The following is a 13,277-nucleotide window of genomic DNA, read 5'->3' as shown; positions in this document are numbered from 1 at the left end:
AAATGTGGACCTGCACAGACAATTTTCTGTAATAGACTTTAGTATGCATTACGAACTTCAAATACCAAATTTGAAACAATTTCGGTGAAAAATGTCGCTAAAATCATCGAAATCACCAAATTTGAAACAATTGCGGTGACAAATGTCGCAAAAATCATCAAAATACCGAATATCGGGAGATACTGATATATGGGGCCTATACGAAGACTTGGACCTGCATAGACAATTTTTTGTCACAGACTATAGTTCCCATTACGAACTCTAAATACGTCATGTGAAACTACTTCGCTGAATAAAGTCGCTAAAATCAACAAAATACGGAATATCGGGAGGTACCGTTTTATGGGAGCTATACGAAGACGTGGACCTGCACAGACAATTTTCTGTCACAGGCTGTGCATTACGAACTTCAAATACCAAATTTGAAACAATTCCGCTGAGTAATGCCGCTAAAATCATCAAAATAGGGAATATCGGGAGGTACCGTTATATGGGGGCTATACGAAGACGTGGACCTGCATAGACAATTTTCTGTCACAGGCTGTAGTATCCATTACGAACTTCAAATACCAAATTTGAAACGATTCCGGTGAATAATATCGCTAAAATCATCAAAATACCGAATATCGGGAGGTACCGTCATATGGGGCCTATACGAAGACTTGGACCTGCATAGACAATTTTCTGTCACAGGCTGTAGTATCCATTACGAACTTCAAATACCAAATTTGAAACAATTCCAATGAATAATGTCGCTAAAATCATCAAAGTACCGAATATCAGGAGGTACCGTTATATGGGGGCTATACCAAGACGTGGATGTAGTATCCATTTCGAACTTCAAATACCAGATTTAAAACAATTCCGGTGAATAATGTCGCTAAAATCATCAAAATACGGAATATCGGGAGGTACTGATATATGGGGCCCATACGAAGACCTGGACCTGCACAAACAATTTTCTGTCACAGGCTGTAGTATTCATTGTGAACTTCAAATACTAAATTGGAAACAATTCCGGTGAATAATGTCGCTAAATTCAACAAATTACCAAATATCGGAAGGTACCGTTATATGGGGGCTATACCAAAACGTGGACCTACATGGCCCATTTCCAATACCAAAAGTCCTGTTGACATAATATACATTTGAGTAAAATTTTATCAATCTACTTCATTCCTTCGGAAGCTAGAGTGATATCCACAGACAGATAGGCGGACGAACCTCGCTAAATCGACATAGATATATGCTGATCAAGAATGTATATACTTTGTGGGGTCTAAAATTTATATTTCGAGGTGTTACAAACGGAATGACAAACTTAATATACAATGGTGGGGGGTATGAAAATAGGAAAGAAAAATCATTAGATTATGTCCCTTCTACACAGAAGAAGATTCCCAGAAACAAATAATCTTCAAAGAATAATAATCTTCAAGAAAAAAAGAACCATAATCCAGATTATTATTCAGCGAAAATTCTCGTAGCATAGCTGCAGACACCAAAGAAAAAAGCCAACAAAACAATAATGCAAATAGCCGGACAATGACATTAAAAAAAAGGACAAGACAACACACCATGGACAAAATTTATTACTTACTTGATAATGAAATTTTCATAATGTAAATAATAAATAAATTTCAAATTCACACGCCCATAAATTATGGTAATAAAATGACGTCCACCACGCCGAATGAAAGAAAACGTTGAGAAGACAAAAAAAAAAAAAACGAAGAAAAAGAAACACTCAACTCAAACGATTTAAATAAAAATTAATTGTGTTGTCTTGCGATAAACAGAAAATCTTAATGATTAAGGAAAGTAGACAAGAATTGAAAAAGAAGAGAAAGCCCCCCGATACAAAATTTAAGCAGAATTTCCAAGTAACGAACAGTTTCTTCTTTTATTTCAACCGCACAATGGCCGCTCGTGTCATACTCCCACAACACAACGGTCGCTAAATGACCAGCCGAAATTCGCAAGAAAAACAAAACAAATAAAAACTCACACATTCACGCACACATGCTCTCACATACTTGTAAATACCAACACTCTTGCAATAACAGCTGTTTTCCGTTTGCCATATTCAACACCCTGCAAAATAAGGCAAAAAGGTAGGAAAATAGAAATCAAAACAAAAACCGTAAAGTATTCCAATGCGCAAATGCTGAGAGTAATGTAGGTGAAAGTCGTTGGTGGGAGAGAGAGAGAGAAAAAAATACAAGTAGAGAGAGGAAAAGATTTTATAGTATTTGAGTAAAGCTTTTCTAAAGCAGCCACCTGCTAGAGAGCTTTTATTTGGAAATCTAGGGACATGACGCCTGCTATTGTTCTCCCAGAGTAATTTATCAGCGTTTTTTTTGCAAAGATATATGTATGTATATTTGTGTGACAAAGCAAAAGAGGCTTAAATGAAGAGGAGTGGTATATTAAATTGGTGCTCCAACATTTTATTAATTTTTTAGAGGATAAATGAAAATGGGACTAAAAATCTTATATTACTCCAAAGCCATTTAAATTTTATAGCCTCAGCCATATGGCTACAGAGGGTAGATATCATTTGATACGGCCAAAACGTACCTAGTCGAAATAAAGGTTTTAGACCCTAGGTCTCTTTGGACCAAATCCGTTTCAGAACATTTGGAGTCGATCTAGCGATGTCCGTCCGTCCGTCTGTCTGTCCGGCTGGCTGGTGCGCACGGATCCGATTTGGTCCAAATTGGCTACATCGTAATATTTTTGTCAAACTTAGGTCGAGTTCGGAGATGGGCAATATCGGTCCACTCCTTCTGGTACCTCCCCCACAAAAGGTCGAAATTTTCAAAAAATATATTTTTTGCACAGAAAGAGAAAGGATAATCCGAATTTTCTCTAACTTTGCAAATCTTAATATTTGCGTCAGTGCTAGGTCAGGTGTGAAAATGGACAATATCGGTCCACTCCTTCTGGTACCTCCCCCACAAAATATTGAAATTTTGAGTACCCATGAAGCTTATAAAACGCCAAACTAACATCCGATTTCAATTAGACTTGGCACATCTGTCGAAATATTTATATCATATTTTTGGGTCCGGTAGGAAATGGCCAATATTGGCCCATTCCTTCGGGATCTGCTCAATAGAGGGTCAAACGTTTGAATAATCGTAAATCTAGTCAAAATATATTTAAATAATCGAACATAGGCTGAGGGTATATATCTGGCGGCAATACCGACTGATACTTTTTAACTTGTTTTTTGAAAAATTAATTTACAAAACATATGCCCGGTCTATAACCATATGCGGAAGTTTGAGCAACTCTTCCATAGATTTTCCAAGCTTAAAATGCTTCTTATAAACTCCACCTTAAAATTGTATTAAATTTTTCATTCCGTTTGTAATATCCCCAAATATTCGTCATAGACCCCATAAGGTATATATATATATTCTGGATCAGCATAAAATTATAATTTAACGACTCTCGGTCTGTCTGTCTGTTGAAATCACGGTACAGTCCACATTATTTGACGTAGAGCTTTAAAATTTGGGCCAGTAGTTTCTACTGTGTCTAAACGGTCCCCGGGTTTTGGGATAGGCCCCACATAAGGGTACCTCCCAATATTCGGTATTTTGAGGGTTTTAGCCACATTTTACGTGGATTTGGTTAAAAATTGGTATTTGTATTTGGGTTGGTATAGATTCTAACTCCGGTGGCGGAACATGATATTCACGTTCACGTTTTTGTATAGCCCCGTATAAAAGTACCTCCCGATATTCGGTATTTTGAAGATTTAAGCCACATTTCCCAATGGATTTGTGTACTTGTACTTAATAATAGGTTCTACAACCGGTGCCAAAACTATGTCCATATTGGTCGGTTTTATACAAATTGTCAGTATTTGATATATATACCGATATTTGGTATTTTGATAACCCAAGTCACATTTACCCTCGAAATTGTTATACGGGCGCCATACCAAAACGGTACGAACTTAATGTCTTTTTATTTCTTATATTTTAAGGTAGCGACTGTATTGTCTATACAGGGTGAGGTAAAAAAAAAAAACTGCAACAAAGTCAAAATCCATAATTTTTACATTTTCTTTTTATACCCTACAACATTATGTGTTGGGGGTATTATAAGTTTGATTGGGCCAAAAATTATGTAACACCTCGAAATATTGGTTTTCCACATAGGAAAGTATATATGGATCTTCCTATCTCGCCGAGCTGAGTCGATCTAGCTATGCATGTCCGTCCGTCCGTCAGTCCATGTTAATTTGTAATCACTCAACAGGTCGCAATTATGGCCCGATCTTCACGAAATTTAGAATGATGCTAGATCCAGCATAGAAGCCTATTGCTTTTGGAGATGATCGCATAATGTTTGAAATGGACCAAAAACTGAAATGTTTCCTGATTTTGCAGTTGCTCTACAGGTCGCAATTATGGACCAATCGACGCGGAAGTTAGCATGGGGCTAGAGCTTAGGGTTGGGCAGAAGCCTTCCAATTTTGATAGTCATCGGGTAATATTTAGTGGGCGAAATAGATCATAACATTTGTGTTAAATAAAAGTCAAATTGTCCAGTAAAACGCGAATATTTATAATACCGGTGAAATCGCAAATATACAAACAGGTCAATTTTGACCGTTACGTAGATGCCGACAGTAAATATATCAGATATATATATAGCGTAATACATACAATGGGTATATACAAAGGAAAGGGATGTTAGCTAGTATGCTTATAACTCAAGAATGGCTGGACCGATTTTGACAAATTTTGCCAATTCAGAATGCCCCCTTGGCATGAAAGTATAAGACCTAAAAAAATTGCATAAGAAGATGCCAGTAATGATGTTAATAGAGATTTTATAGTATTTTGTGACATATTTTTATTTTTTTATATTTTTTATTGCATGAGATTTTTTCAATTTGACTTAATATATTGAAGTGTATATTTTGTAATATTTTTTCACCTTACAATACAGGTTGGGGTTACTATATATAGATTGCAATTATAGTCCGATCCTCACGAAAATTTTCTCAAGGGTAGAGTTAGGCTCAGAAGGGCTAGGCCGGCCTATTGTTTTCAAAGATGTCCGCAATGTATTAAGGGGTTGGAATGGACCAACAAAAATGTTCCTGATTTTGCAGGACACGAAATCTCGCATGAAGTTAGAGTTTCGGACAGCGGGAAGAATGGACCACCACTTTTGTGCGAAAAAAATACCAACACTACTTACGGGCGATATCCGAAATACACAAAAGACTTTTTCATGCTTATTTCGTTGACGAATATAGCCAAATATCGTAGACAAGCAAATCATATAGATGAGTCTGAATTTGGAGATACAGTGGGGCGTCTTGATTTTGGAGATGATCGCAAAATATTGGGGGGTTCAAATGAATCAAAACAGAAGAAAAAATCCTCATCGCACAATTGAAGCCAATCGACACGCCTGAGAAGAGAGTTAAGGACAGGGAAGAATCCGAGCATTTTGGATGACCATTGGATTATATTCAGCTGTAAAATGTAAATCTGGGCTGTGCTCCGTGACATAATTTTAAAACCGAAATCTTCCAAAATTGGTTTGTACATAAAGGGTCTTCTAACATGTAGTAGTGTTGTAGGGTATCACATCGTCGGCTCCGCAAGACTATAGCCTTTGCTTACTTGTTTTTAAATTTTATTGAATGACAGCAACAAATGTCGGGAATAGCATCGAATTTTAAAATACGTTTAGATTTCTTTGGCACGAATTATGGCCTTTAAACGGTCAATGAAACCGTCACACGCTAGCCGAATGTTGCTCTGTCTTATTTTGGCCCATTCCCGGCAAAACGCTTGCTTGAGTTGATCGACACTTTGATATTTTTTAGTGCCAACCGTGCTTTCCAAAATACTCAAGAACAATAGTCCAACGGTTTAGAATCCGAAACCTTATTTTTTGGCACGTGCTGAGTGCGATGTGCTGAGTCCTGTTGGAATGTCCAAAGTCTGCGGACAAAATGTTTGCGTGCCCAAGACTTAAATACACCCTCCAGAATATTTTCGCCATAATATTTGGCATTTATTCTGATGTCACGGTCGATTAATTCGACTGTTATGGCGGCCCACACCATCATCATGGCGCTTCAGTTCTGGTGGCCAACCGAAGGTGCACATTTTCAGCTGACCTCTTTGGCAGGTAAACACGATCATTTTGTTTGTTTACAAACTGCTGGACAACGAATGTTTTCTATCGGAGAAAACCAAATTCGACAGTTCACCTCTTTCCGCCAAGCGAAGCAACTCTTTAGCTCTTTGGAGTATATTTTCTTCCTGTTGCGGTGTAAGTTCTTGCACTTTTTGGAATTTCATAGGCTTTACCCCGAACTCATTTTTCAATATTTGCCGAATGGAATATTGCGATATGTTCAGCTCACGAGCCATTGTCTGGGCACTGCTACGTGTGTTTCGATCAAGTCGCTTCTTTACTTTTCGAACCATTTCTGCTGACGTTGTTGTTTTCTTCCGTCCACTATCTTGAGGTCGGGCTACGCTAACAGTATCACGGTAACGAGCGATGATACGAGACACAAAAGATTTATTCACATTTAGGTGCTGGAGTGCTGTAACGATAGCCATTTGTGGTTTTCCAGCCAAATATAAAAAAATTACACTATCACGCCTGAATTTTTTTTTTGGGACATTCTCACCGAAATGCTTTTGTACGCTTGTAAACAATATAATGAGCTGTCACAGGAATAATTTTAACAGCTGTCGGACGAGTTGCTTAAAAATGGCAGTTGGTTGCAGGTTTTCATCTCTCCCTGTATACCCTCTCTAGCCATATGGCTGATGGTATAAAGAAAAAAAAAAAAAAAATAAATGAATAAAAAAACCAGTAAGGAAATTCTTAAAGTCGGGCGGGGCCGACTTTATGATACCCTACACCACTTTGCTAATTTAGTAGAGCTCCACATAACAATTAAAAGTTTTTATGGGAGAGTTCAATCATACACGCTATGATTATAATTATAATTAGCATTAGAAGCATTTGTATCTTTAAAATTCGGACTTGTATTGCCCATTTGGTGCACAAATAATTTAAAATCGGATAAAAATATATATGGGAGCTATATCCAAATCTGAACCTATCTCGATAAAATTTGGCAAAGATATTTCTGAGCTGTATTTGATATATTTCCCTGAATATCGTTGTTATGGAGTGCATATTACGGTTGTGGGTAACAAATACTAGAAATCGGATGAACAATATATATGGAAGCAATAGCTATATCTGAACCGATCTTCACCAAATTTGACATACTAGCTTCTAGACTCAAATCGGTCGTACGTGCCAAATTCCACCCCATTTAGACCAATATTAGACGTTTGGTGAACAATAAGATGTAAATCGGACGAAGTTATATATGACAGCTATATCCGAATCTGAACCGATCTCGATAAAATTTGGCAAATGTATTTCTGAGCTGTATTTGATATATTTCCCCAAATATTGTTGTTGCAGAGTGCATGTTACGGCTGCGGAGGACAAAAATAACAAATCAAATGAACAATATATATGGGAGCTATATCTGAACCGATTTCGATCAAATTTAAGTATGCCAAATTTTCAGGCCTAATTTGGGTGTATATGCAAAAGTCCATACAATTAGGGCTGATATTACACGTTTGGTGCACAATAAAATGTAAATCGGACGAAGATATATATGGGAGCTATATCTAAATTTTGAACGATAATCTCCAATTTGAATAGGGTTCGTCCTTGGGCCAAACAAATGATCTGTGCAAAATTTCATCTGGATCGGGCAATAAATGCGACCTGTACTTTGTTTACAAAAATACATGAACAGACAGACGGACGGACATGCATAAATCGACTCAGAATGTGATTCTATGCAGATCATCAAAAGGAACTATGGGTCTATCTCATTTCCTTTTGCCTATTACAAACAAATGCACAAAGTCATAATACCCTGACCACCTTGTGGTGTAGGGTATAAAAATAATAAACAATTTTTAAAGGAATCCACTTAAATATATATATTGTCCCCGCAATTTCCGGAAGTCCCTCGTTTTATCTATATTAGAAAACTCAGTGAAAGCACCCACTGAAATGAAAGCTCATTTGTTATTCAACAAATGACAACTGTAGCTCAATGTGGTACAACACAACACAAGACAGCACTCACACATACACATGCACCTAGGCTGGCATTCATGAATTTATTCCCTACAGCAACGAAAAAAGAGGAAAATAATAAACAACAAACATGTTTGTTATGAACAGAAAAAAACAACGCACATACATACACTCTGCTTCTCACACACACAATCAAAGGCAAGACGACGACGACGACACATAATTTTTGGTGCAATATAGAATAGAAAGAATAAATGTCGATTATAGACGACGAGACAAGACGAGACGAGACGACAACAATAGAGGAGGATGGGTAAAACACGATAACAAAAAGAAAAATGAGAAGGAGGAGAAGGACAAAAGAAGCGAAACATGAAGAACAAGAACAAGCAAACCAGCTGTACCAGAGTCGGAGCAAAAAATGCCAACAGAAAAATAATGAAAAAGACATTTTCGCGCTGATTTCAGTTATCAACAAAACGAGCAACAGCAAACAAGTCGCCCAGCTAGTAGTCATTCGAATATACCGAAGAAGACACAATCGTTCAGCGTCGCATAACGCGTATCTAAGAGTTGTCGTATTTTTCGGATTACAACGACATATGGAGATTTAAAAGCCAGATAAATGATTTCGTAGAAAACGGTGTAAACCCATTTTGGAATTTCGCTAAAAAGTAGTTTGTAGTGAACACATAAGCAAACAAAGAAATAAGCGGGAATTATTAAAAAAACAAGACGACGCGTAAATTGAAAATTATTGCAATTTGAGTGTGGAAAATATAAGAAAAAAATATTGAAAAAAATACATACATATATCGAAAAATTGGAATTTTCTTTTGAGAAAATTCGTTTCTAATAAAATCTAGAAAAAAAAATATTGAAAATTGTGTCGACAACATATTGAGAAATTTTAGTGTCTTCTTTGTTTTTTTGAAACACAAAATTCTGGAATAAAAAAAATTCACCCAGTGCCTGTCCCTAAAAAATAATTTTGTAAAATTAAGTGTCGAAAAAGAAATTGGTCTTCTGCATTGGTGAAAATTACAAATTTAAAACTAAATTCTAAAACTTAGAATTTGTGTTGTTGTTGTTATTGTGTTGTTTTGTTTTGTCTGCCGTCCTAAATGAAAGACAATCAAAAAGGTAAAAAAATGCTTCATTTTCATAATTTTTTTGTATTGAAATTCTAAAAAATAAAACAAAATCGCTTAATTATTTTTAAGAACTCTGGTGAAATTTGAAAAAAAAAAAACTCATTTCATGATATTAAAATTTAATTGAATTGTTTTCAAAGTGTTTAGAGCGTGCGTCCCTCACACATTGTTGGCATTTCACAAACAATTACTGTAATTTTTTTTGTTTAATTTTATAAACAATTTCTTGATTTGTTTGAAAATCTGCAGAGAGTGGTTTGACATGACGGGTGGCAATTTGAAATAAATAAATTATTTTAACAAAGGAAATTGACATCAGAAATGCTAAATTCGTAATTTTTTAACAAAAATGTGGCTTTAAATTTGCTGTGGAAATAATTTTTGAATTTTGTTGACTTAATTAATTGCAAAAAAACCCTCAATTTGTGTCCAATGTTGCGTATTAACAATATTCAACACGGATTGCGTATACAACATGATGGATATTATTATAAAAACTATTTGGAGAAAATCTTAAGCGAAGAAACAGGTAATTATATATAACCGCCGCTCCGATAGAGTTGAATAGAAAGAGAACGTGTGTGCTCTGTGGGAGAAATGTGTGATTTTTTTTTTTGGTGAAGAACGACCAACAGGTGAACATTTTAAATTGGAAAGTATGACTTACATGGAAAATTGATAATCTGAAAATCTCCGAGAACATTAATTGCAAAAATTGAAGTTCAAATGCTTTGTGAATGGGAAAGAGAACTTCAAAGTACCTTAAATCGTTAGGTACAATTCAATGGGAGATATAGCAAAAAGTGTACCCTTATGTACACCTTGTTTTGAAGAAGCTTCCTTCCTCAGCAAAGTGGCATTATAAGTGGTCTGTTTTAAATTTATTAAATTGCCACGGATTCTACTGTAATGTTTTTATTCTTCTTCAAGTGCCCGGAAATTAGAAGCGTGGAAGTGGAGCTTCTGTTAAAAAATTTAAAAAATACCAAATTTAAATTAGGGTCTATACGACGCCATGGACCTGCATAGACAAGTTTTGTCATAAGCCATTACAATAATCAAATGCGAAACTTAAAAAAAATCGCTGAATAATGTCGCTAAATTCATCAAAATACCGAATAACGGAAGGTACCCCTATTAGGGGGGGGGGTCTATACGAAGACGTGTACTTAATTTTCAGTCATATGCTGTAGTAGCCATTACGAACTTCAAATACCAAATTCGAAACAATTCCGGTGAATAATGTCGCTAAGATCATCAAAATACCGTATATCGGAAGGTGCCGTTATATGGTGGCTATACGAAGACGTGAACCTGCATAGTCAATTTTCAGTCATATGCTGTAGTTGCCATTACGAACTTAAAATACCAAATTTGAAACAATTCCGGTAAATAATGTAGCTAAAATCATCAAAATATCAAATATCAGGAGGTACCGTTATATGGGGGCTATACGAAGACGTGGACCTGCACAGAAAATTTTCTGTCTTAGGCTGTAGTGTCCATTACGAACTTCAAATGCCAAATTTGAAACAATGACCAACATGGCCCATTTTCAATACCAAAAGACCTGCAGTCATAATATACGTTCGTTTGGAAGCAAGAGACATCGCTTAATCGAAATAGGATTTTATGCTGATCAAGAATATACAGGGTCAGATAAAAAAAAAAACTGCAACAAAGTCAAACGCCATAATTTTTACATTTTTTTTAATTTTATTGAATGAAAGCAAAAAAAAAAGGTCGGGAATAGCATCAAATTTTAGAATAAATTTTAGATTTGTTCGAATTGGTCACCTTTGGCACGAATTATGGCCTTCAAACGGCAAATGAAACCGTAACACGCTGCCCGAATGTTGCTCTGCGGTATTCTGGCCCATTCCCGGCGAAGCGCTGATCGACACTTTGGTATTTTTTAATGCCAACCTTGCTTTCCAAAATACTCCAGACACAATAGTCCAACGGATTGGTATCCGGAGATTTTGGTGGCCATTGTGCGCTGGAAATGAAGCGAGGAACTTGATTTTGTAACCATTCTTGGGTGGCGCGTGCTGAGTACGATGGTGCTGAGTCCTGTTGGAATGTCTTAATATAGCTTTCATACACCCTCCAGAATATTTTCGCGATAATATTCGGCATTTATTCTGATGCACAAATCATTTGTTTGGCCCAAGGACGAACTCTATTGAAATTGGAGATAATCGGTCAAAATTTAGATATAGCTCCCATATACATCTTCGTCCGATGTGCCTTTTACTGTGCACCAAACGTGTAATATCAGTCCGAATAGTATGGAATTTTGCACGTACGATCAGATTGGACCTGAAAATAAGTATGCCAAATTTGATCGAAATCGGTTCAGACATAGCTATAGCTCCCATATATATTGTTCATCCGATTTGTTATTTTTGTCCTCCGCAGCCATAATATGAACTCTGTAACAACAATATTTGGGGAAATATATCAAATACAGCTCAGAAAAACATTTGCTAAATTTTATCGAGATCGGTTCAGATTTGGATATAGCTCCCATATATAACTTCGGCCGATTTACCTTTGATTGTGCACCACACGTGTAGTATTTGCCCAAATTGGATGAAATTTGGCACTTACGACCGAATTGAGTCTAGAAGCTAGTATGTCAAAATCGGTTCAGATATAGCTATAGCTACCATATATACTGTTCATTCAAATTCTAACAGTTTCGTATGTCTACCAAAATATCCTCCAGGTTTTCGATACTTTCCCCTTATAACAAATTCTATTTTTCTCAAATCTTTTCAAACCATGTCATTAAGAGCTTTATTATGTTGTCCGAGAATTCCTAATAAAATTTCGTGGTCATCAAATGGAGACCACAATTTCATGTGGTTTTATTGCATTGGTGGCCAGGACCGACCTGCATGCGGTCTCATCTTTTGGCAATAAATGACATATTCACCGAACTAACGAACTGTATGACGTCTTGTCAACAACATAAAAATTCGTTTATGTTTGAGGCAAATGACAACTAATAATCATAAAATCATGTGTGAGTGTGTGCGTGTGAATAGAGAAATAGTAACAGCAGTTGTTATTATTATGGTCATGGAGCCACTCTACCCCTCCCCACCTCTCCTAAATCAGTGCTAGGGTGAATGTTAATTGCTTGATTGCTGTCATTTCGTTTGGATTTTTCCTAATAATGATGGTAGATTTGGTGTACCACAACATTTACGTGCGTAAATTATATTTTGGCCACTTTTCATAGAAATCCCCTAAATGGGAAATCTTTCGACGCCACCACATCCATTTACAGTTGTGTCCATGTTACTGGTTAGCCAAAAAATCTCAGTTCGTCAAGTGGAAGGCAGAGCGGTGGAGAAAAAGTCTGTCATTAAATTGAAAATCCAATGCGTTTGCTATTGCCAGTTTCCCTCCATGTTTAATGTGATTAATTTTCTATTTTATTGCTCTGCTCTTTGTGGAGGACGGAAGGGGTGTCAAGTCGTCAGCGAGAAGAAGAAAAAAAAAAAAAAAAGAAAATATATGGCAATGTTACGCGTTAACCATGTTGTGTGAAAGTGTTGCTGCTGAAAAGCGCTTGCAATGTTTGTCCGACAATGGAGGAAGTGTTGCAGCCAACAACAAATCAAACATTCGCACATACTTCACTGATCCGGCAAGCAAGTAGTAAACAAGCAGCCACATGTTGTGGGAGAATTCGAATTTTATAGACCTTATGGAATTTTTTGAAAGACAAAAAGTTTGGGCGAAATGAATTTCTTGAGGTCTTCTTTATATAGAAGATCTTCTTCATGTCTTCCATGGATATTAGACCTTCTTAAGCCCCCTGTAGCTAGAAGACGTTCAAGAGGTCTTTAACATATAAAAGATCTTGAGGTCTTCTATAGTTAGAAGACCTTCTTAAGGTCTACTATATCCAGAAGACCTTCTCGAGGACTTCTATAAGTAGAAGACCTTCTTCTTCTTCTATAGCTAGAAGACATT

The 13,277-nt window shown here is 36.4% G+C and overlaps 2 protein-coding genes across 10 annotated transcripts in view; one reads left to right on the top strand and one right to left on the bottom strand.

Annotated features, from left to right (window-relative positions):
- LOC101891509 (cytosolic carboxypeptidase Nna1) overlaps positions 1–13,277 on the top strand; it is a 239,347-nt gene that overhangs the window by 37,879 nt on the left and 188,191 nt on the right. For 6 of the 9 annotated variants that reach the window (XM_059122100.1, XM_059122099.1, XM_059122093.1 and 3 more), the window contains exon 1: positions 9,714–9,816. The exons of 2 other annotated variants lie outside the window; for them this stretch is intronic. In XM_059122100.1, the coding sequence (XP_058978083.1) occupies positions 9,720–9,816 (97 nt within the window). In that variant the 5' untranslated portion in view covers positions 9,714–9,719. Of the gene's footprint in view, positions 1–8,532; positions 9,277–9,713; positions 9,817–13,277 lie in introns of those variants that run through there. One more of the 9 variants, XM_059122096.1, reaches the window with a different exon arrangement.
- LOC101895346 (glutamine-dependent NAD(+) synthetase) overlaps positions 1–13,277 on the bottom strand; it is a 198,991-nt gene that overhangs the window by 60,292 nt on the left and 125,422 nt on the right. The window lies entirely within an intron of this gene.

This window comes from Musca domestica, unplaced genomic scaffold (genome assembly GCF_030504385.1).
Source record: "Musca domestica strain aabys unplaced genomic scaffold, Musca_domestica.polishedcontigs.V.1.1 2, whole genome shotgun sequence".
In the NCBI taxonomy this organism is placed as follows: Eukaryota; Metazoa; Arthropoda; class Insecta; order Diptera; family Muscidae; genus Musca; species Musca domestica.
Note: the sequence above shows the minus strand (reverse complement) of the source record. Positions and strands in the feature narration are given on the sequence as shown.